This window comes from Ictidomys tridecemlineatus, chromosome 5 (assembly GCF_052094955.1).
Source record: "Ictidomys tridecemlineatus isolate mIctTri1 chromosome 5, mIctTri1.hap1, whole genome shotgun sequence".
In the NCBI taxonomy this organism is placed as follows: Eukaryota; Metazoa; Chordata; class Mammalia; order Rodentia; family Sciuridae; genus Ictidomys; species Ictidomys tridecemlineatus.
Genome location: NC_135481.1, coordinates 47,301,863 through 47,328,108, shown reverse-complemented (window position 1 = coordinate 47,328,108; position 26,246 = coordinate 47,301,863). Strand labels below are relative to the sequence as shown.

Below are 26,246 nucleotides of genomic sequence, written 5' to 3'. Positions count from 1 at the left end.
GAATGGAATAAGAGAGTGAAGAAACTGGAAGAGTTGTTGGGGATCTTTGGGCCAATCCCCGGTGGTAATGAAGAGTAGTGGAGAGGAGGTAAAGCTCTGTAGGGCAGCTGATTGAGCTGCTTGATGAGCCTTGGAATTAGTCAGTTTGATGGGCCTTGCAATGGATTATTTTTAGTTGGGAAATCAGCCTGGAGGCTCATAGTAGGCCAGAAATAAGTGTGGAATTAATGACTGCCGTCCCTCTGGTGGTCAATAGCCCCCTTTCTTTCCAAATGGCTGCGTGGGAGATCAGGATATGAAAGATGTACTTGGAATCTGTATATAGGGAGAGGGTTTTTCCCTCTGCTAGCTCACATGCCCTTGTGGCAGCTATGAGTTCAGCTTGTTGGTTGGTGGTATTGGGTGGGAGAGGTTTTGCCTCTATGATGGATGAGAAGGAAATGACAGCATTCCCCACCACTTTAACCCCTTCTTTTTTTTTTCCTTTTTTTATTGATTGTTCAAAACATTACAGAGCTCATGATATATCATCTTTCATACATTTGACTCAATTGGGTTTTGAACTCCCCAAATACATAATGCAGACTCACTTCTGTTACATACTCACATTTTTACATAATGGCATATTAGTGAATGTTGTATTCTGCTACCTTTCCTATCCCCTACTATCCCCCCTCCCCTCCCCTCCCCTCCCATCTTCCCTCTCTACCTCCTCTGCTGTTGTTCAATTCTCTCCCCTTTTTTCCCCCTCCCCCTTGCCCCTCATAACCTCTTATAATTTTGTGTATCACTGAAGGTCTCCTACCATTTCCATATGTTTTCCCTTCTCTCTTCCTTTCTCTCCCCCCATTCGTCTTAGTTTACTGTTAGTCTTTTCCTCATGCTCTTCCTTCCTGTTCTATTCTTAGTGGCTCTCTTTATATCAAAGAAGACATTTGACATTTGTTTTTTAGGGCTTGGCTAGCTTCACTTAGCATAATCTGCTCTAATGCCATCCATTTCCCTGCAAATTCCATGATTTTGTCATTTCTTAGTGCTGCATAATACTCCATTGTGTATAGCTGCCACAATTTTTTTATCCACTCATCTATTGAAGGGCATCAAGGTTGGTTCCACAGTCTAGCTATTGTGAATTGTGCTGCTATAATCATTGATGTGGCCGTATCCATATAGTGCGCTCTTTTAAGGTCCTCAGGGAATAGTCCAAGAAGGGCAATAGCTGGGTCAAATGGTGGATCCATTCCCAGCTTTCCCAGGAATCTCCATACTGCTTTCCAAATTGGCCTCACCATTTTGCAGTCCCACCAGCAGTGTACAAGTGTGCCCTTTTCCCCACACCTCGCCAACACTTGTTGTTGTTTGACTTCATAATGGCTGCCAATCTTACAGGAGTGAAATGGTATCTTAGGGTGGCTTTGATTTGCATTTCTCTGATTGCTAGAGATGGTGAGCATTTTCTCATGTGCTTGTGGATTGATTGTATGTCCTCCTCTGAGAAGTGTCTGTTCAGGTCCTTGGCCCATTTGTTGATTGGATTATTTGTTATCTTATTGTTTAATTTTTTGAGTTCTTTGTACATTCTGGATATTAGGGCTCTATCTGAGGTGTGAGGGGTAAAAATTTGTTCCCAGGATGTAGGCTCTCTATTTACCTCTTTTACTGTTTCTCTTGCTGAGAAAAAACTTTTTAGTTTAAGTAGGTCCCATTTGTTTATTCTTGTTATTAACTCTTGGGCTACGGGCGTTCTATTAAGGAATTTGGAACCCGACCCCACAATATGTAGATAGTAGCCAACTTTTCCTTCTATCAGATGCAGTGTCTCTGTTTTTATATCTAGCTCCTTGATCCATTTTGAGTTAACTTTTGTGGCTGGCGAGAGAAAGGGATTCAATTTCATTTTGTTGCATATGGATTTCCAATTTTCCCAACACCATTTGTTGAAGATGCTATCCTTCCTCCATTGCATGTTTTTAGCCCCTTTATCAAATATAAGATAGTTGTAACTTTGTGGATTAGTCTCTGTGTCCTCTATTCTGTACCATTGGTCCACCTGCCTGTTTTGGTACCAGTACCATGCTGTTTTTGTTACTATTGCTTTGTAGTACAGTTTGAGCTCTGGTATCGCTATACCTCCAGATTCACACTTCCTGCTTAGAATTGCTTTTGCTATTCTGGGTCTTTTGTTTTTCCATATGAATTTCATGATTGCTTTATCTATTTCTACAAGAAATGCCTTTGGGATTCTGATTGGCATCGCATTAAACCTGTAGAGAACTTTTGGTAATATCGCCATTTTGATGATGTTAGTTCTGCCTATCCATGAACAGGGTACATTTTTCCATCTTCTGAGATCTTCTTCTATCTCTCTCTTTAGGGGTCCCTCAGAAATGGTGGTAGGACAGGGTAAAATCATCTCTAATACCTCCAGGCATTTGTGGATGGGATCTTGTAAGGGAGAAGATGGGAGGAGGGAGGCAGGGTTTAATGGAGGGCAGGACTGAAAAGAGATGGAGGGATTTTCAAGGAATGAGACAAGGAGGGATAGAACCCTGGAAGGAGGAAGTGACTGTAGCCCCTTGTAAGTGAGGAAATCATTTAGATGGTGAGGAGATGAGATGGTTAGCAGGGAGCCAAAGGTAACCTTCTGTGCTTCTTCCTGGAGGTCATGGGCTGCTGCAAAGGCTCTGAGGCATGGGGCCAGCCACTGATGGTGGGGTCAAGCTATTTGGATAGGTAGGCCACTGGTGCAAATGTGGGGCCATATTGCTGACCCAGAACTCCCAGACTTTGTCCCTGTTTCTCATGTACATAGAGGGTGAAGGATTGGGAGAGGCCGGAGAGATGCAGTGTAGGTGCCTGGAGGAGGGCATTTTTAAGGATTGTAAAGGGCTTCCCTGCTGCTGAGGGTAGGGGTTCATCTTGGGGGCCCTTGGCCAGATTATATAGCAGCCTGGTGAGGAGGGAGTCCAGGCCCTGAAGTACCTAGCCAAACCCAAGAAGGAGAGTATGTCATCTTTGGTCTTTGGTGTAGGTATAGACACAATAAGCTGTTTTCTGTCTACTGTAATGGCCTTTTTCCCTTGAGAGATATGTGAACTCTTTACATGCTATTTGGGCCTTTTGTGCATAGGCCCGATATCCCTTTAAGACCAAGAAATTAAGTAGGAGAACTGTGTCATCTGTTGAGTTCCCTTTGGACGGGCTAGAAGAATTTGTAGAGGTTTGCAAGAGGTGCAGAAAGCAGGATTGGATCGGAGCAAAAGAAAGCCTGGACATAAGAGATCTTTACCCATTGTTTTTGAATGCTCGCAGTAATTGTAGAGATCCCTTAGAATGGAGGGATCCAGGGACCCACAAAGGGGCCATCTGCTTTGGTTGTCTAAGGGATAAGTGGACCTGGCCTGGGTGCTATAGGGGAGAGTCAACCGGCAGAGAGGACATATTACCCATGTAAGGAGGAGGGAAGAAGATGCAAACGTGGTAGTAAGAAAGAAGGAGAAAACTGATTTATGGGCAAAAGGGGCATCCCCACTAGATCCAAAAAATCAGGAGTGCCTAAGTGGCAGGTTCGAGCTGCAGAGATTGGTCATCACCAAATCCTAGAGTTGAAGCTCTCATCCTGGATGGAGCTGGAGTTGTGGGAGACGTTGGCCAAGGCTTTTCTGAACCCCTCCTGGAGAGGCTGGATACTCCCAGGGCCTAAAAGAGGGGAGAGAGAGAGACAGGGCAAGAGAGAGGAAGGGGCGGGTAAGCATCTCTCTAGCGGCCGAGTCTTAAAGGTGAGAGGAGTAGGACTTTTGAATCTGCCCAAGGAAGGAGTCCCTGAGGGCCACCGTAGCCTTAAAGGCTGTGATGGGGTGCTTTCCTCCCTGCAGGTGGGCAAAGAGATTTGCCGGACAATTGCAAGAGGGTGGATTCGGGGCACTGGGGGTGAAAAGATTGGAGGTCGGAGGCCAAGGTTTGTCCAAAGAGGTGTGGACTATCTCGAAATCCCTGAGGAAGGACAGTCCAGGTTAAAAGCAAAAAGATATCCTATAAATATATGACCAAGAAGTGGGTGGCAGTGTGGGGGATCTGAGACAGCAGAGTGTACGGGTTGGGAACCAAAGATGTATGGGCCTATCGGAGGTGTTGATGAGTCGTAGGTCCTGAACTAAATGATAGGACCCTTTGGGATTTTCTACTGCTAGTATGGGAGTATTGTGAGCAGGATGGAGGTACCCTTGCTAAGAAGGTCCTGAATAATAGGTTGTAGGCCCAGAAGAGCTTTTGTGGACAGGGGGTATTGATCCTGATTGGGGAAGGTGTCAGGATCTTTGAGATGAATGTTAACTGGTGGGCAGGAAACAGTGGAGGGGGTATGGGTATCCCATACAATCAAGTCAACCAGGTTCGTAGGTAAGGGGTCCTTTTTAGTATGATGTTTCACGTCTCATGCCAAAAGGACCAGAAAAGATGAACAGGCCAATTCTGGGGCCTGACTGATGCCAGAAGCCCAGATGTTGATTGTTGTATTGAATTTAGAAAGACTATCTTGACAGAGCAAAGGAACTGGACATTGGGGCATAACTAGGATCATCTGAGAGAATAGGAAGTTGTTTATGGAACAGAGTAATAGGAGAGTCTTTTTTGGATAGATGGTCTTTCCTCCAACTCCGACAGTAGGAGAGGTGGACAGCACTGTTTGCCCTCAGAATTCTGTCAGGACTGAGAAGGTAGCCCCGGTGTCAAGGAGAAAGTCAACCTTGTGTCCTTCCACATGAATCCACACCCTGAGTTCCTGTCTATTGATCGTTACAGCTGGGGACAAGGACCCAAGGCTCTGTCAATCTTCGATTGCCATGACCAGAAGATTGGAGGGTTCCCTGGCCATAGGCCTCCTATGGGATCTAGAACAGTCAGAGCCCCAATGACTTGTTGTTGACATTTAGGGCATGGGGTACACAGAGTGCGTGGTGCAGGGCATGCCCTTGCCCAATATCCCTCCTTGCCACACTTGAAACAGGCACCCAGGGGGATTTTGACCTGTGGTGATGGGTGGTGACCTGAGGAAGCATCCCGAAGGGCCTGGGTGAGTATCTGAAATTTCTCAGTCTGGGGGATGGCAGGGCCTTGTTAGAGCTTTTTTAGTTTGGCCTGGATGTCGGGGTAGCTCTGCAAGAAGAAATATGTCATAAGGACATGACAGCCATCTGAGGTTTTGGGATCTAGGTTATTGCTGAAGGGCTTTCGTAAGCCAATCCAGAAATTCCGATGGGGTCTCTTGTAATTTTTGGAAATTGACAGCCTTATGTGTCACTTTTTTTGAGTCCAGCAATAATACATGTGGAGAATCGGTCCCTACTCTGTATGACAGCTTGTGTATAATTCCAGTCGGGAGTTTGATCTGGGGCAGCAAGTGGCCCCAGAGAGTGATTGGGATTAACTTGGTGAGTTTCATCCGAATGGGCTCTGGCAAGTTCCCAGACTCTGGTACGTTCCTCAAGAAGGAGAGTATTAGCCAATAACATACAAGCCTGGAGGACCCATTGAATCGCTCTTCTGTGGTGAATGAGCCCAACCTTCACTTGAGTTGCATGAGGTCATTCATGGAGAACGGGACATGTACCTGGATAATGCCCTCAGTTCCAGCAACCTCTCTTAAGGGGCCATAGTTTGTGGGACTAGGGTGCGAGACTTAGCTTGGGGGGACTAAAGATGTTGGCCGAGTTAGGGGGAGCACCTGAGGGGCTGGACGGCACCGATGGGGGAGGTCGTTAGGGAGAGGGTTCTTCTGCTGGATAGGTCAGGGTGAGATCAAAGAAGAGAAAAAGCCTCAACATAGGGGATCTCCTTCCACTTTTTCGAATGCTTGCATAAGTTAAACAGATCTCTGAGAATTGTAGGATCTAGGGATCCTCCTGGGGGCCATTGACTTTGATTGTCTAATTGATAGTAAGACCAATCTTGTGTGCAGAATTTAATAAGAAGGAGTCTGCAGGGAGGGAAGAAGAGGCCCCCATACAAGGGTGGTTATTGAGAGAGAAGAAGAAGAAGAAGAAGAAGAAGAAGAAGAAGAAGAAGAAGAAGAAGAAGAAGAAGAAGAAGAAGAAGAAGAAGAAGAGAGAGAGAGAGAGAGAGAGAGAGAGAGAGAGAGAGAGAGAGAGAGAGAGAGAGGAGTGCTTGTTCTTCCACTTCTCAGTATCTCCCACTCATGAACAGGTTCCAGAGAGTTTACCATGACCATGAAGGCCATGGTGGGGTGCATTCTCTCCTCCATATTGGGCATCAGAGGTTTGCTGGATGATCATGGTCAAAGCCTCTGTGTATAGCCCATCTGAAGTTGGATACCAGATAGGGGAACTCACCTACTGAAGAGCCGGTGTTGTGTGAGTAGTAGCAGTGCTCGAAAGAGTGGACAAGGATGGCAAGCTTTGAGAGAGGGGGCCCTTGAGCAGTGAGGCATTCCCCCTCCTGGGTTTCAGCACCAATGAAAGAACGAACAAGGTTTGTTGTCAGAGAAAATGCCAGTTTATTGAGGAACAGCTCTGCATATTTATAGAGCTGGGGGTGGTTTGACAGATAGGACAGTTTAATGGTTGAAGAGTTTGACAGTTGGCAAGGGGTGGTTTCTGATTGGTGGGTAAGAATCATGTGACTCAGCAGGGCTAGTCTGATTGGTGGGTAAGGATCATGTGACTCAGCAGGGCTAGTCTGATTGGTGGGTAAGGATCAAGTGAGCCAGCAGGGCTCACCATTGGATGGCTCTTCTTGGGGGATGGAGAAGTTAGTCTTTGGAGCCTGGGTGACTCCCAACAGGCCTCCATCAGAGTGCTAATTACCAACAATATTCCAAAGCACAAGGAGTCTGTGATATGCCTTTGGGACTAATAATGTTTGTGTTAGTTAAGTTTCATTCAAGCAGGAGTGATGCTGGTGGCAGCGAGGTCATTTTAAAACAGGAGTCTTCTAAAAGAAGCACAGATAAACAAAATAATGTATTGATTGTTTGATGAAAATGTTGAGACCAGAGATTTGTGGAAAGATATATTGCATTATTCTCTAAATTATTGTCATTAATGGTTAACTATCATATGTGTTATTATTAAACTTTATAAATAAAGTTTATTTTAGGGTACACTTTTTAAAATTTTATTTGTTCTAATCAGCTATACATGACAGCTAAATGCTCTTTGATTCATTGTACATAAATGGAGCACATTTTTTCATTTCTCTGCATGTACACGAAGTAGGGTCACACCGTTCCTGCAATCCTATAGGTACCTAAAGTGATGATATCCATTTCATTTTACCATCTTTCCTATCCCCATTCCTCTTCTCCTCCCTCACTTTCTCCTTGCCCAATCCAAAGTTCCACCACTCATCCCATATGCTCCCCCCCACCCATTATGGATTAGCATCCACTTACCAGAGAAAACATGCAGCCTTTGTTTTTTTGGGTTTGACTTACTTTGCTTAACATGATATTCCCTAACTCCATACATTTACCTGTAAATTCCATAGTTTTATTTTCTTTTATTGCTGAGTAATATTCCATTGTGTATATATACCACCGTTTCTTCATTCATTCATCTACGGAAGGACATCTTGTTTGGTTCGATAGTTTGGCTATTATGAATTGTGCTGCCATAAAAATTGATGTGGCTGCATCACTGTATTTTGCTGTTTTTAAGTCCTTTGCGTACAGACCAAGGAGTGGGATAGCTGGGGTCAAATGCTGGTTCCATTCTAAGTTTTCTGTGACATCTCCATATTACTTTCCAGATTGGTTGCACCAATTTTCAGTGCCACCAGCAATGTATGAATGTACCTTTTCCCTCACATAGGATGCAATAATTTTTAAGGATAGATAAATGATAAAATTGTAAGGGCCAGGTGTTATGGTGCACACTTGTAATCCCAGCAGCTCCAAAGGCTGAAACAGGAGGATCATGAGTTCAAAGCCAGCATCAGCAATGGTGAGGCACAAAGCAACTCAGTTAGACCCTGTATCTAAATAAATTACATGGTTTGGGGATGTAGCTCAGTGGTTGAGTGTCCCTGAGTTCAATCCTCAATACTGAGAGAGATTGAGAGAAAGAGAGAGAGGAGCAACAGATGAGAAAATTTAATCTTCCTATGAAAGTCAAAAAAATGAGTAAGTACTAAATACTCATTAATCGAGAAATATTTCAATAATGGGAATTTGTCTTTTCAGTCCCATGAGATTCTGAAAGTCTATTTTCTATATTTGAACAATATGTTTTTTAGAAATACAGAAAATCCAGATTCAATAGCTGAACTTTAAAACTACCATAATACAAATGTCAAAAAACCACTATAATATCACTATGGCCAATGATTTCTTGACTATGACCACAAAGCAAGAAAACAAACAAACAAACCAAAAACAAAAAACAAAAACAGAAACAAAAAGGATTGAGACAAATTAAAAGATTCTGCACAGCAAACAATGTAAGTAGAAAAACATCTCAGAGTGTGAGAAAATATTGGCAGCATATACATCTGATAAGAGGGTTAATGTTTAAAATATATAAAAATCTCAAACAATTAAATAGAAAAATAATTCAAAAATCAGTAAAGGGTGTGAGTAGACATTTCTCAAAAGAAGCATAAAAAGTAGCCAACATGTATATGAAAAATCTCCTTTATTATTAGTTACCAGGATACATACCTTAAATCTTGAATGAGATGTATCCTCACACCCATTACAAAGGCTGCCAGAGATGAAAGTAACAAGTATGGATAGAATATGGAAGAAAGGAAATTCCTGTAAGTATTAATGGAAAATACTGAGGGAATATAAATTAATACAGATAAATGGGAAAAAGTATGAAGGTTTTCTCAAAATTCAAAATAGAACTGCTTATGATCTAGCTACCTGTCTACTGACTATGCATCCAAAGGACATTAGCATGCTGAAGATGTATCTGCCCTACTACACTTTTTAAATTTTTTAAAATTTGTTCTAATCAGTTATACATGACAGCAAAATGCTCTTCGATTTGTGGTACATAAATGGTGTACAATTTTTCACTTCTCTGCTTGTATACAAAATAGGGTCACACCATTAGTGCAATCATACATGTACCTAGGGTAATGATGCCCATCTCATTCCACCATCTTTCCTACCATCATTCCCTCTTCCCTCACTCCCTCCCCTCTACCCAAACCAAAGTTCCTCCACTTGTCCCATGCCCCCCTCCATTATGGATTAGCATCCACTTATCAGAGGAAACACTCAGCCTTTGTTTTGGAGGGATTGGATTAATCTGCTTAACATGATATTCTCCAACTCTGTCCATATTGCTGCAAATGCCATACTTTTATTCTCCTTTATTGCTGAGTAATATTAATATTCCACTGTGTATACATAACACAGTTTTTTTTATCCATTCATCTATGGAAGGATATATATATATATATATATATATATATATAGCTGGGTCAAATGGTGGGTCCTTTCCAAATTTTTTAAAAGAATTTCCATACTAACCAGATTGGCGCACTAATTTGTAATCCTACCAGCAATGTATGAGTGTACCTTTTCCTCCACATCACCACCAACACTTATTGTTGCTTATGTTCTTGGTAACTGCCATTCTGACTAGAGTGAAATGAAATATTAGAGAAGATTTTATTTGCATTTCCCTATTTAGAGAGCTGAAGAACATATTTTCATATATTTGTTGATTGATAGTATATCATCTTCTGAGAAGGGTCTGCTAAGTTCCTTATTCCATTTAATTGAATGGTTTTTTTTCTTGGTGTTAAGTTTTTTGAATTTTTTTGTATATTCTGGAGATTAGTGCTCTATCTCCTGTGCATGTGATAAAAAATTTGCTCCCATTCTGTAGGCTCTCTCTTCACTTCATTATTTATTTTGCCGAGAAGAAGTTTTTTTTTTTTTTTTTTTTTTTTTTTTTTTTTTTTTTTAGTTTGAATTCATCCCGTTTATTGATTCTTGATTTTACTTCTTGTGCTTTAGGAGTCCTATTAGGGAAGACAGGGTTTAATCTGACATGATAAAGGTTTGGACCTACTTTTTCTTCTATTAGGTGTAGGGCCTCTGGTCTAATTCCTCCCATGTTTATTTAGTACTATTCACAATAGCCAAGATATACAATCAACATAACCATCCAACAACAAACAAATGAATAAATTTGAGTATATATGCACAATGAAATAATATTTAGGATTTAAATGGGTGAAATTTTGACATTTGTTACAACATGAATGAAACTGAAAGATCTTATGTTAAATGTGGTATGTCAAGTACAGCAAGACAAATACCACATAATCTCACTTATATGTGGAAACAAAAAAGTCAAGCTCGTAGAAATAAAGAATGGAAAGGTGGTTACCAGAGGATGAACTGAAAAGAGTTATCAAAGGGTACAAAATTGTTATAAAATAGGAATAAATTTAACAAGTTTATTATACATCAAGGATATAATAGTTAAAGTGTGTATGATTATCTTAAAATTTTCTGAATACATTTTAAGTGTTCTCACCACAAAAAATAATTATTTTAGTTAATCTATATGTTAATTAGCTTAATTTACCCATTTCACAATGTGTACTTACATCAAAATATCACATGGGACAACATACATATATTTTGTCAAATAAATGAAAACAAAACAGAGTAAATTCTTATAGTTTCCTAATAGGATTATTATCAATGTTTATTGTATAAAATTTTGGAAGCAGAAGTATGAATATTATACAAAAATCCCATAATTTACCTTTAGTTCTATCTTTCTGCACCCTATGAATATTAGATCTTACCATAGGTAAAAATAAATTACCTCACATTTTCTGCAATGGCAGAGAGATTTTAACAATCCCCAGGACATTTTTACCACCAGTCTCTGAGGAATCTAACAACTATCAAATTTGTTTTCTCCTGTAAGTCCCTTACCAATGCATACTTTTAAATACTGTACTTTTTTGAATTCAGGGCAGACAATCTCACTAGATGTGGAAGACTAAGCATTTCAGGATTTCATAAAGGTGTTACGTCTAAAGTCCAAGTGCAGCCTGGTAGATTTGATGACCCTGACATATTATCCTAACTATAAACTACATCTTCCATATTATTTGAACTTACAAATTGAATGTGTTCCTAAGTAATAGATACAAATGCCAAATTTCTAGAAGAAGGAAGGAATTGGAAAGCTTTAGCTAAATGGAAATGAATTTGACTTTGTTTCAAACTGGCAAAAATGAAACAATATTTTTACATAAGTGCTAAGAAATTAATTCAATACTCCCAGATGAATAAGTGATCTTTAGAAAAAAGAGATGTCGGTGTGTTTAAATTGCTCAGCCACACTGATTAGATGGAATGGTCTTATATTATCTCATAATATGAAGAAAGTCACCTACTCTTTTCAGGGCATGCAATTATTTTAAAAAGTGGATAAATAATAAGACTGCAAGCATAATGTGCCTGATCCATAGCTTACAAAGTCACAATATGTTACCACACATGATGCTATTGCTAGACTCATTAAAATTTAAGAGAAATGACATGAAAGAAAATCTATCACCTCAAAGAAGCAGTCTAAAAATGGGTAATTGTTTAAACACTAATTCAACTAGAAAGCAATCAATAGTTTGGGGGTCCATGTGCTTCTACAAGTATATTATTTATATACTTCCTAGAAATATAGACTGTCCAGAGGAAATAACTGCACATGATGGTCTTACTGCAAGAGTACAAGTATAGTCAACAAGTCTTGGTGGTCAATGAGAAAAATCAGACATTTCCACTTTCAAATTCTGCTCATTTAATTTTTACATAACTCTGGAAGATGTAATCAAACATAATGATTGGCATATGATACAATTCTGATAAGATTTTGCCTTAATGTTAGCTCTGCAAGGGAAAATATGTAATTTCATGCTTAGTGTGGTTAGCTAGAGACACTGTATTTTCACATTTAAAACATGTGACTTACAGGTTAAAACTTACAAAAAAATAATCCCATGTATCTAATTTTCTTTCTTAATAATCATTATTGAGTCTGGTTGTAAGATTCTGATAAACACAAGAAAAGTTCTAGAAATAATTCACAGACCTCTAATAAGAATTGCATTACAGCCATAATCAAGGAAAAGGCAAGGCTCTCCACTTTATGGCTCAAAGTAGATCAAGTCCTGACCTCATTAAATGTGAGTATGTTATTTTTTTTCTTAATTCACTAAGCTGAATCTACCTCAGTCAGTGGCACAATATCTTTGATTTAATTTATTCTGAAAAAACTTAAGTTTAAATAAAGCCCTTGTGAAAATAATTGAAAAGAAACAAAGATCTAAAGGGGACAATAACTTTCATAACGATACTGTACAAACAATGCATTCACATTTTTAGAGGTATTGTCTTTGTTTTTTCTTTTAATAAGCAAAAGTTAATGGTTCATCTCACTCATTTTTTTCTCAACTTCTTTAAGAAAAGTTGAGTAACACAGTAATGGTGAACTTTGGTACATCTTAGCCTTAAGAAGGTGATTCTGTATTTCTATGCACTGTTAATATATGAAGACATATGCACTAAATAGAAACATCACATCCAGATGGCCTTTGGATTCAGTTTTGTAACACACTTGCAAATAATTATTTTGTTAGCTAAGTAAACTGAAAATCATTAATGTCTAGCAGACGTCATATGGGTCATTCCAGTTCCGAATCTCTATCTTTCCTCACATATTAACTTTAATTTCAATTAACAATATAACATTTATCAACATCAAACTTTATACTAATGATATGAGTATTCTCTCTTATAGTTTCTTTCAGTAATATTTAGTGCACATTTTATTTGAACACTATTTTTTAATGTGAAAATAAAAAGCCTTTTTAGTGCATAGTGAAGATGGGATATATGAATGTTTCAATGTACTTCCACAAAGCTCAAGATAAAAGTGTACTTCATTATTGATTTTCAAAGTCCTTCACTATCTCTATAATAAACTAAGCATTTAGCCACAGTTTGATCTGGAGACGAACATGAAGACAGACACAAGGATTGATGTTCTGAATAAATAATAAAGTGAAATGCAGAAGTAATGAATAGGAACACTGTCTTATTATTCTCTGTGATTTTCTGTGTTTTCTTCTCTTTTAGACAGCTTCTGACAGACTCACAAAAGTAAATATATGGATATCCTAAGTAAAAACACAAGTATTTCTGAGTTTATTCTGCTTGGACTTTCTCATTCCCAAGGTATTAAGATATTCTTTTTTGTTATCTTCTTTCTTGTTTATGTAGCTGCAGTAGTGGGGAAGCTCCTCATAGTGATCTCTGATATTTGATAACCATCTTCGCTCACCAATGTACTTCCTTCTGGCAAATATATCATTTTTTGACCTATGTCTTTCCTCTGTTGGAACTCCCAAAGTGATTGCAGACTTCCTCAGAAAACACAAGACCATCTTATGTGGGGCTGCATGGTCCAGATGTACTTTATGCACTTCTTTGGGGGTGGTGAGGTGTCTCTCTTGATAGCTATGGCCATCGACAGGTATGTGGCCATATGCAAGCCCTTGCACTACCAGACCATCCTGAAACGCAGGATGCTCATTGGGTTTCTGGTGCTGTCGTGGGCAGTTGGATTCATTCATACCACAAGTCAAATGGTTTTCACAGTGGGTTTACCTTTCTGTGGTCCCAATGTTGTGGACAGCATCTTCTGTGACCTCCCTCTGGTCATCAAGCTGGCCTGCACTGACACCTATGTCCCGGAGCTCCTGGTGATTGTGGACAGTGGGCTCCTGTCCCTGGTGTGCTTCATCCTCTTGGTCATATCCTACATCATCATGTTCGTCACCCTCTGGCAGCACTCCTCCAGGGCCTCCTCCAAGGCTGTGTCCACACTCTCTGCTCACATCACTGTAGTGACTCTTTTCTTTGGCCCCGCTATCTTCATCTATGCTTTTCCATTCAACAGTTATTCTGTAGATAAGTTTCTGTCTGTGTTTTACTCTATAATCACCCCCTTCCTTAATCCAATTATTTATACTTTGAGGAATCAGGAGATGAAGGCAGCCCTTAAGAGACTGAGCAGTCAACAGATTGGTTCCTGTGTTTCCTCTTAGATATTTTTTGTGTCCTTGCTTATTTGTCTGTCTTCTACTATTTTAGAGAGTTGAGTCTTAAGTATTTAATCGAGTGGTTGAAATAAAAATACTAAATGATATCAGTTTTATTCCTGCCATATTCTATATATTAAAGCACTTTAAATGTTTTGATTTAAAATGTTCATAACAGAGATACAGTTCTTGGAAAAACAAACATTATTTTATAACATGAGTCTTAAGATATCAAAAATATGTAAACATAGTGTTTCCTTACAAAATTTTTGCTATATTTTGGTGAATGAAATTGCAAAATATTTACTTCAATGAGATAATATCAAAGATGGTGTTTAATATAAATTTTTACTTTTACAATTGTGTTCTTTAACTTAATGTTCTTAAAGATATCTTCCATTATATGTCAATATTATGAAGGTTTCTCAGTAGCATTAAATTAGGATTTACAAAAACTTTCTTTTTTTTTAGCCTCAACAGTCTAATTATACTACTTACCTAGAAAATGAGGAAAAGATTTTGAAACATTTTTTATGTTCCTAATTAGTTTCTTAAAATTCAAAATCAATGACAGTAATAAGAACTAATTTTTTTTCTTTTTCAATATATTTTTAATACTAAATGACACTGATGGGTCAGTGTTTCTTTACATTAATTCAACTGTTGTGAAACAACCTTTTTTTATATTTCCTAAGTACTAGACTCTTGTCCAAGCAAAATAATACATTGTTAGTGATATATGTCTGGTCCCTGTTCCAAAGAGGAGAATAGGTTGGGGTGAGATGAGGGTTCTATGATATTCATAGTGATCTCAGAAAACCACTGTGAGAATGAGATCTTTAAACCAAGGACAAACATTAAGGAAGTTGTGCAACCGGACATTAGACAAAGGTAGAGAATTTCAGACAGAAGTGTCAGTCTATTCAGATATTGTGGAGTCAAAAAGAATTTGTATCTACTGAAGGTTGACCTTTATGAAGGAGACCTATGGATTTAAGCTGGCAAGTTTAATACTGAGGTTGAATACAGGTAAAGGCACCAGAATATGTAATTGTGGTGAATCCTCTTGTTTAATAAAAATTATCAATGGAGTAATTTAAATGGGAGATATTAGCATTAGTAATCTTTAAGTTTAATATAGCTCTATCCTCTTAAGTGCACAAGCAAAAAAGGGAGGTGAGCTGGCTTTTTTTTTTTAACCTGGATCTGTTAAATCATAATAATAGTAAGTTTACTGAATCTGTATAATGAGACATTCTAAAAGTAAATAAAAACCTAAAATTATGCAAAAAATCTAACAGACTACATTCAGAGTGATATCTTATACCAGGAAATCACGCTTATATATCTTCCCTTCTTGTCTTTTCTTCAATTTGGCCCTGGACTATGTCTTTTAAATTGTTATCTTTATTTTAGAAAATTAAGTATACTTATCAACTGGTTTGAGTAATTACATTTGAGCACCAATTTGTGCACATATTATCTTTCTAATTTCTGTGTTTAGGAACCCTGCCTGTCTTACAAACACATCCTCAAGCAGTAATGCATACTACAGCATACATCTTCAGCAGAGACACTTTGAAAAGGTTACATTTTAATGACAATTCTTACTTTATACTAAGGTCTGAGATGGGGAACGCTAAGAAAAGCTTTGAGGTTAAGAGAGTCAAAAATCTTATAGTAATGTCTACTTTGTTTTTTGGAAATTCATGTGTCACCACCTTTATCAAATGTTTATCAATACAGTTCTTTGGTATTTCTTTCAAGAAGGCTATAATTGTTTTAAAAACATAAAGGAATTCCTTATTACAATAAACACAGAATAACTGCTCTAGCGAATGAATTCATCTTTGATCTTTGTTGTTACTTTGTAAGCCTTTAGAATTTGCTGGCTTGATTATGTTGTTTATCATAATGTTATACTAGAGTGGTCCATGAACTTCTCTGATTTTTAGACTACTCGTAATCAATTCAGGTCATTAAGAATGGTGAAAGCCCCACCAACACCACCCTCTCTCTCTAGTCCCAAGTATAGGAAAATATTTTTATCTGTGTTACTAACTGGTCAATGTTCTATGAGTTTCCTTGTAGTAGACACTGCTTATATAAATTTACTTGAATAAGAAAATCAGTCGTCATATTAGTTATAAATTATTTATGTAATCAAGTTAAGAGAACTATAATTTCTTCATGTTTTATTTAGAATAAATTAATTTTCTATAAATATCTTCTACCCAGAACCAACCAACCCACTTAGTGCTTTGCTGAGCAAACACCCTTTAGAGAAAGTTTACATGCATGAAACATCTGGTGAATTCATGATTCACCTAAACAATAGTTAAAACAAGTTCTTATTCTGAACTCTAGGGGAAATCCACATGGTTATTTTAATAATTCCCTCTGGGAGTTATTCACAGTGTGCAATTGCCCTCTTCTTCAAACATGCATAAACGACTGCCATTTTACTAGAAGTAAAAATGTTAGGCCATATATATTCAGAACTTCACTGTGTCTACATGTCTTTGAAGACATCGCTGTGTCTTTGAAGATGTCACTGCTCGACTAGAACAGGTAGGTTTAAATAGCAGTCCTAAGTCAGTACCTTCATGTACTTTAACAAAAGATCTGTCATTTGACATGAAAGTAGTAACTTACCTGAAACTATATTACTCTGATCAGAAGGGAAATTCTTAGAGCTGATTGTGCCCACCTCCATCTGGACAAATGTGCCTGCATGCAGTGAGGAGCAGAGGAGCCACTGTGATTGACAAGTGGATGCCATTCACATTCCTGATGCACACTTAGCTTCACAGTTTGAGCCTGAGTTTAGGAACATAAATTTGAGTTATTTAATCCAAAAGGTATCAAAGGACTAAATAACTTATATGGTGAAACTGTGGGAAATTATTTGAAAGAATTTAGCATTTTTGATAAGCCTGAGGTTGAAACTAATAAAATCACAGATAAAAAATGAGAATCGATGTACTTTATGATTCTTAAATTTTTTAAAATATTACTTTAATCATGTTCCAATTTTCCTGCACTGAGTATTTATATTAAATTAGAAAACATGTATAGAAAGCTAATTGAGATAAATTGTATAAATGACTAATTTAAATCAATTGGTTTCTTCTTCCACTATATACTTATTTCTTCCACTGAAGGTCTTTAATATTTCAGTAAATAAAGTTATTTAATTGTGATGTTAAAACATGCATTTTTTATTAGCTACATATGACATTACAATTTGTGTGTCACATTAGATTGGATAGAGAGAAGTGATGGGAAGGGAGGGGAGGGTAGGAGGGATAGGAAGGGCAGTAGAATAGAATAGACATTATGATTGTTGTATGTACATAGGTGACTGTATGACAACAATGTGATTCTGCAATCTGTACAAAACATGCATTTTTGCAATCCAAGGACTATCTCCAGTTTTCTAAACCTACTGGCATTTTTTTACCTTTAACTAAAATAGTTCTTTCATATGTTATTAACTTGATCAACATTTAAGAAAGTTCTTCATGCCAAAGAACTTGTGTTAATGGTTTTTCAATTAAATCTATAATTACTATGAGCTAGACACCATCATCATCTATATTTATGTGGCCTACCTATGTGGACTACTGCATAAAATTGATACAATAAGCAGAAAGACATCGACTTTGGGGCCATTTAAAAAGTGTATTATTTTAATTAGAAAATATTTTAGTGGTTATTTTGGCACTAAGGCATTTTATTTTGTTTCCCAAACATGTTCTTTGTCATAAGTGAACATTACCCAATTGTTATCTAATTCATACATGGCTTAACACTTCCATAAAATGGAAACATAATATGGTTCACATATACTTTTACTCTTATCAAAAGTCTCAGTTAACATATTTCCACACACAGTAAGTTTTCTATTTAAGTTCTTTGTGGAAATGTTTCTGTTATACCAACAGTATGAACATCCATGATTTTTACTCCTAAGCAGTAAGCACATTTGAGTGTAGAAATTGATCATCTTTTAGCCCTAGGAAAAACACGGAGAGCTTAGCTTGGTCCCCAGTCACATGCCATTCATCTCATTCTCAGACACCTGTGGCTGTAAGTGAAACGTTGCCTGATCCTTATTTTCCATTTTTTTTATTGGTGTGTGTTCAATACTACTTACAAATTTAAAATTTCCACTAAATTTTACTTGCAGCTTCAGAGGAAGATCGCCTCTCCTTTTTTTTTTTTTTTTTTGTCTCACTGGAATTTATTTTGCTGCATCTAAATAAGTAAAAGACATAGTTCTAAAAGTATTTAATCTTTCATCATACAGACAAATTTTATTCCTAAATAATTTTATCTTAATATATTTGAATCCATCTCTATGTCAACTTAGCTGGAATTTTCATAAATGTGAAATAATAAAGACAAAAGCAATAAATACAGCTTTCTATTCTCAGAACTCCAAATTTACATGTAAAATTATGTAATGTACCTTTTGACTCACCTCCACATTTTCTACTTTTAGCATGTTAAGACTAAGGACTGCATAGATGTGAAGAATAATTTTGTCACTATTGTGTGGGATCAATTTTTGCCAGGGCAAGGAAACTAACAATGATGATAATAACTCTTAATAAAATAGACAATTTGTCAGCTGTAAAGTTTTATTTACCAGAGTAAAACATTTTCATCCACACAAACTTCAGTATTAGCTTTTCCTAGTAAAATGCATCTGAAGGGTATACTGGTTTAAATATCTTATCACCAGAAAATAGATAATATTGAAGAACATAAGTTCATTAATGTACATATATATTACCTTATATATACTATGAAATATACAAGTATATTTCACATATGTTACCCTTTGGATTCTTATAATTATTTCTAATAGGGTATTTTTTATGAGTGGGTATTATTTCATTTTAACAGTCAAATAAATAAATTTTCCAAACAATTGGGAATATATATTCCTAGCAAATGGTTAAGAAAGACCTATAATTTAAATCTTAGCAGTTCAGTTTGTTTTTAATTATAATTTGGGGATAAATATTGTTTCTGAATATGTGATAAAGTATTAGGCAAAAACCAACTAAAAACAAGAATAGATTTCTACCTTCCATTCTGATAGTGCAGAATAGGATGAGGCACAAGCATGGTCATTTGAATTTGTGTGTGTGTATGTGTGTATTTGTAGCTTTATTCATATGTGTAGTATGAGTTCAAAAGAAAAAAGCTGAAACAAAAATAATCCAAATACAAAGCTAAAATATAAAATAGAAGTGATCCTGTGAGCTGACAGTGTCAGCTCTAGCCAGGCTCTGTGGTGCACACCTGTATTCCCAGTGGTTTGGGAGACTGCAGCAGGAAGATTGCAAGTTCAAAGCCAGCCTCAGCAATTACCAAGGCTCTGAGCAACTTAGTGAGACCTTGTCTCAAAGTAAAATATAAAAAAGTAGTCCTGCCCTCAATGTTAACTATTTCAATGTTTATCTATTTCCAATAGTTTGGAATATGTATTTATTTGATTGTTAAAATGAAATAATACCCACTTAGAAATAATACCCTATTAAAAATAATTATGAGAATCCAAAGGGTAATGCATGTGAATATACTTGTATATTTCATAGTGTACATACAAGTGATATGTATGTGCATTAATGAAATTATGTCCTTCAACATTTATGTATTTTCTGTTGACTGTCAAGATATTTAAACCAGTACGCACTTCAGATACATTTTACTAGGAAAGGCTAATACTGAAATTTGTGTGGATGAAAATGTTTTTCTCTGGTAAATAAAACTTTACAGCTGACAAATTGTCTATTTTATTAAGAGTTATTGTCATCATTGTTAGTATCCTTGCCCTGGCAAAAATTGATCCCACACAATAGTGACAAAATTATTCTTCATATCTATGCTATCCTTAGTCTTAACATGCTAAAAGTAGAAAATATGGAGCTGATTAAAAGGGTACATTACAGAATTTTGTATGTAAATTTGGAGTACTAAAAATAGAAAGCTGTATACATTGCAGTTCAACGTGGGAAATCTCACAGAGGGCAAAGGTGGGCTGTGTGAGTCCCCTCAATCTCCAGGTGAGAGATATCACAGGGCAGCACAGACACAGAAGAGAAGGTCAGCTCTGAGGAGCCAGGGAAACAAACACTTCTCACAGGGGACACCTGCCCTGACAACACAAAGGGAAGAAAGGAAGAGCTTCAGACAAGAGCCAGGCAACAACAGATTCAGGAAAATAAGCAAGAGGACTAGACAGGAGAGGTCAGGACTTCTGCTCACAACCAAAGTATAAATAAGAACATGGCTCCAAAAGAAGAAAAATCTGAGACAATGAAAAAAACAATTATCTAAATATACAAAAACTCCTCAGGAACAGAATTTATCTAATAATTTGGAGGGCTCAGAGGAAAAATACAACCTGTTCATAGCTTAAGCTTTGCTTATTTAGGAATTAGTAAAATTATTGAGCTATCATTTTAGAATAAATGGGAAAGGTAAGAACATACTGGAGCTGGTAGGATAATGTACCTTAATCTGCTCTGTGTAAGTACCTGTATGATGACGTATTTTGTGTATGCACCTATGTATTATAAATATAATTTAAATATGATATATATTATATATATTGATATAAATGTATATATGTTTTCAATATACATACATATATATAAATACTTCAAATTTAGGAGTGGAAAAGAATGAATACTCATCATCAAAATGTGAAGTGAATATTTTTATCACTTGAACTAACGTATTTAACTAATTGTGATTGGCGTGTTTCTCATTGATTACATTGAACACAGGGTTCATGAACTCATGACTTCATGATAGAAACTACAAATACATGTGGAGATGCATCTAGGCCTGTATATACATGTGTGAAATTTTGTAATAAATTTCTCATCTTTTCTGCCGTTCTGAATGATAAAAATTCCAATATCAGTGATTAACACTCCTTGTATTAATCAAATAAAATGTATTTTTCATAAATGTCCATCTTCTTCCTTTCTATAGGACTCAAATTTTCACTTCATTTATGCCCACACCTTCAAACCATCACAGGCTAAGTTAACATTTTCCAGATTACCTTCACTTCAAACACTTTTGTAATTCCCACTGCATGGTTATGAAGAACAGCTCTATGATATCTGAGTTTGTTTTGTTAGGGCTCAGCAGCACTCCGGAACTGGAAATTTTCTTCTTTTGCATATTTTTGGTGGCCTATGCAGCAATCATGGCAGGAAACCTTCTCATTGTGATCACTGTGACCTGTGACTCTCACCTTCATTCCACACCAATGTACTTCCTCCTTGGAAACCTCTCCTTTCTGGATATGTCCATTTCCACCATCACGACCCCTAAGATGTTGGCAGATTTCCTTAGGGAGAAGAAAACTATTTCCTTGTGGGGCTGTATGGCTCAGATGTTCTTCCTCCATTTCTTGGGGGGCAGTGAGATGACTCTTCTCATAGTTATGGCGGTTGATCGGTACATTGCCATCTGCAAGCCTCTTCACTACACAGCCATCATGAGCCATAGGGTGTTGGTGGGCTCTGTGCTGCTGTCCTGGGCTGTTGGCTTGGTGCACACCATGAGCCAGATGGTCTTCACTGTCAACCTGCCCTTCTGCGGCCCCAACATTGTGGACGACATATTTTGTGACCTTCCCCTGGTAATAAAGCTTGCCTGCACTGAGACCTATGTTCTGGAGTTGCTGGTAATTGCTGACAGTGGCTTCCTGTCCTTCATCTGCTTCATACTCTTGCTTATTTCCTATTCTATCATTCTGGTAACTGTGAGACATGGAGCCTCAGGTGGGCTCTCCAGAGCTCTGTCCACACTGTCTGCTCACATCACCGTGGTCACTCTGTTCTTTGGGCCCTGCATCTTCATTTACACTTGGCCGTTCAGTAGTCTTTCAGTGGATAAATTTCTTTCTGTGTTTTATTCAGTCATTACACCCTTACTGAACCCCATAATTTATACACTGAGGAATCAGGAGATGAAATCAGCCATGAACAGACTTAGGACCCAACACACTAGCTCCATACACACCTTCTAAACAACAGCCATGGAGATGAAGGGTTTTGTGGAAAAGCCACATAAATTACATGTCAGAATAGGTTGGCCTGAAATGGAGGTTCCTTGTAGCTTTTTAAATATTTTTATATCATACGTTTAAAGTTTTACAAAATGTCCCATTGTCGTATTTCTATGATATATGTAGTTGTATTGAAAGAAAAATTATTTTCATTGAAATCTATTTCAGATATGCATTAGTAAATTGATTTTTTAACATAATAAGTATTGTGATTGAAAATTTGGCTCAATAACTATATTTAGAAATTTAGTAGTTACTGAAAAGAAAGAAAACTGAATTTCTATACTTTAAGTCAAGGATCTTTCAGCTCAATTCTCTAGATGAGTAAAGAGAGTCAAGTTTATGTGAATTCTTCTGAGCCCCAGGCGTGGACATAAACATTTACATTTTTTGGGATCCTAACAAGATTATTTTGCAACAGGGCAAACAAGTTGTTTTTGTGACTGAACAGAAGCAGATATCAATTTGTATAAGAATGCATTTTTTCCTTAACAGAAATTACAGCTAACAAGGGTGACCTTTTGTCTTATCTTTCATTCATGTTTGTGTACAGATTTACATCATGCACCTTTCGATAAACAAGTAAGAACATTACTTTAGTGTTCGTCCCCTGGACAAAGAAAAACTAAAGTAGCCCCCATGGATTCCTGGCATTTATACCATGATAAAACTGGATTAGGAAAGCTGCTAAAATTGCCTACAGAAACCCTAAATTTGGAATAAATAGACCATCCATGACGCTTGAACATGTATATAAAAGGCTAAGATCATAATTGACCCTCAGCTAAATGCACTAGAATTTGATATTTTACTTTGTTCTTCCTAAATTAATTCTTTCTTATATTATACTTATATTATCATTTACTCGAAAATTGTTTACTATTGTCCCTCAAATGCTTATCAGAGTAGTGATTTGACTTGCATAAGTGCCATTCAGTTTCCTTTCTTCTCAAACCCATCAATAAGGTAATTCTAGAGAGAATTCATTAATTCAAAGTGTTGTTATTTTTTCATCATATAAATCAAACTCACTTTAACCAACTGTGCCTTAATTAATAATTAAGGTACCTTCAATTTCCTAATAATATAAGGATTTTCATGATTAATATCTTTATACTCTCTCTGCAGGGAAACCTGTGTAAAAATTTCTGTAGTATAAACACCCAGGGAAGAAAATAATTAATTTCACTAACAGCTACAGATTATTACTTACTTTCAGCTCCAGAGACAGAGTTTCCACCAGTCAGTATTCTAACTTTTGTTTTCTATCTAACTTAATAGCTTGTTGCTTTATTGCTTTTTCAGATTCCCAGGAATTTTGGAGCCTCCTTCCCATATCCATTAGCTATAAACTTGAATTTCTTACTCTTTCATCATCTTCATTCACTTAAGAAGGTTTACTTTACTTTTCTTATTCATTGGAATTATGTAAATCTGCACAGTAAAATAAAGTAACTATTACCATATATGGATAGGTAAGCATAAATTTAAATTATTTTTTCTTAGAAATTGAAAATTTAGCCCTTCACATACATTCATCTAATGTTCAACATCCGCATGTAAATAGTTGTTACCAGATCGGACAGGTATAGAGCATGTCCACCATCATAGAAAGTTATTTTTGAAAGCAGGGGTTTTATTGATTTTATATACTACAAATAACTTTTGACTTTGCTATCTGTTTAGTTTCCTCCTAGTATCTTTCATTAGACAGCTATTTTTCACTATTTATATCCTCATATTTACTCAAATGTTACCTTCTATTTACTTTTAAAGTTTTGTTCTTTCCCAGCAACAGATTGTCAAGATATTCCTCAACATTTTCTTTTATTATTATTGTTTCATTGTTTGCATTTTGTGATTAAAAGTTTCTGTAGTTCACCTTTCTATGGAAGGAGACACTCAATTTTTTACCTCCTTTTACTAAATGACTGTTCCCAGCAATATTTCCAATTTAATCTTCTCTTCCTCCATTGCTTTCAAAGGGCAGCATAGAACTGTACCACAATATGGCTCTGTGTGTATGTCAGCTCATGTATACATTTATGATTCAAGTTTTCTGCTTAGTTTCATAGATGTCTTTTGCTTTACCTTCATTATATTGGGGACAATCACTTTGTATATGGTTTAAGATTTAGTGGATGTGATCCCTCTCTTCATTTTCCTATTGAAAGTTGAAATAGGAAAGCATGAATCTTTATCTATTTTAGTTTTATTAAGATTAGTTTAAGACAAGCTAAATTTTTATTGAGTATGTATATCTGAGATAACATTGACATTTGTGTTATGCTGTGTTATTCTGCATATGATCATGGGCATGAGAAAATCCTTTTGTTTATTTGAATTGCAGTTTATATTCTGTAAGAGTTCAATGTAATGCCTGTAATGCCCTCTATTATTCTCAATTTTTACATGTATCATTTTTTTTCTTTAAGGTAAATAAAGAAATTCATATTGTTATAATAAAATAACAATATAAATATTTTTTAAATTTGTTTTATAAATAAAATAAAAATAAATATGACAAGGATGCATATATAATGAATATATCCATATATAGATATAGGTAATATATAAGTACACATATAAATAATATGCATATAAATGCAGATGCATATTAATTTCATGGTACATAGATATTTGGACAAACATTATATTGGAAGTTTCTGGTTTTGATGAAATTAGCATTTGAGTTGATGGGACAATGGAGCATATTACCCTCTATACTTAACATAAAACTCATCCAATCACTTGAAGGCTTCAAAAGACAAAAGACTGACCTCTAATAAGCATGAGGAACTGTCAGGAGACAGCCATTGTACCAAAATGCCTTCATTCCCACTGCAAATGTATCAAAAATAAATATAAAAAAATAAATATTGATTTATTTTCTCAGATATTAAATTCAGTGTCTTCACAATCACAAGAACCAATTACTCAAAAATCTTTCATGTATGTGTACATATGCACATATACACACAAAGATATACACACACATCCTTTTGGTTCTGTTTCTCCAGAGAACCCTGACTGATACACATATATGCATATTTATATATACATATACATAATCTCATATGTAATACATGTATTTTATAAATATACATATATAATATTTGTTTGCAAACTTGAGAGGAAGGTAAAGACTCAATGTTATTTTACTACTGACTAGTTCAGTGCATTTCCTAAAATAGCATAATTTCCAAATCAGGAAATTCACAGTGCTATTTTATGAATAGCTAATCAATAGACTCATTCGATTTTATTAAACACGAACTAAATAGTATCCTTTTAACAAGGTAAAACCTCTGGAACCACAAATTTTACTTCATTACTATGTCTCTTTATTATGTATTAATCTTCAACAATTCCTCAATTTTTCCTTGATATTTTTATGGCGATAAATATTAGAATGTGTAGAATCTGTCAAAGTTCAGATAATGTTTTATAAGGTTTTATGTAATGTTTCATAATATTCATAATATTTTATATGACATATATAATATTATATGAGTAGATTCAGATTATTCAATTGCGGCAGTAGAACCCCCCAAGATGTGTCCTTCTCAGTGATTCCATGAATTTCCGAGTCTTGCTTATTTGCTTAGCATAATATTATTCACTTGTATTCATTTACATATAAATGGAATAATTTTATTATTCTTCATAATTAAGTAAAACTCAATTGTGTATATATATACCACATTTTAAAATTCATTTATTGGACAGGCATCTGGACTGTTTCCATGACTTAGTGGGAATTGTACTGCTGTAAACATGGATGAACCTATATCACTATGATATGCTGATTTTAGGTGTGGGATAAATATTGAGGATTGGAACAACTGGGTCATGTGGTGGTTTCATTTGTAGTCTTTAGAGGAATATCCATACTGTTTTCCAAGGTGGTTGTTCTAATTTGCAGTCCCACCTAAGAGTGCTGCTTTTTCAGAATACACCATTTTGAAATGCACAAACACTTGCCAAGTTAGATAATATTCTTGGCCATAAAACAAGTCTCATTAACTTTGAAAGTATTCAAGTC

The 26,246-nt window shown here is 36.3% G+C and overlaps 1 protein-coding gene and 1 pseudogene across 1 annotated transcript; both read left to right on the top strand.

Moving 5' to 3' along the window:
- Window positions 1–13,164: 13,164 nt before the first annotated feature.
- Window positions 13,165–14,103, top strand: LOC144377637 (olfactory receptor 4K13-like; annotated as a pseudogene).
- Window positions 14,104–21,220: 7,117 nt separating this feature from the next.
- On the top strand, window positions 21,221–22,162 carry LOC144377536 (olfactory receptor 4L1-like). The gene has a single exon (XM_078048978.1). The coding sequence runs from the start codon at window positions 21,221–21,223 to the stop codon at window positions 22,160–22,162; it is 942 nt and encodes a 313-aa protein (XP_077905104.1).
- The last annotated feature ends 4,084 nt before the right edge of the window (window positions 22,163–26,246 follow it).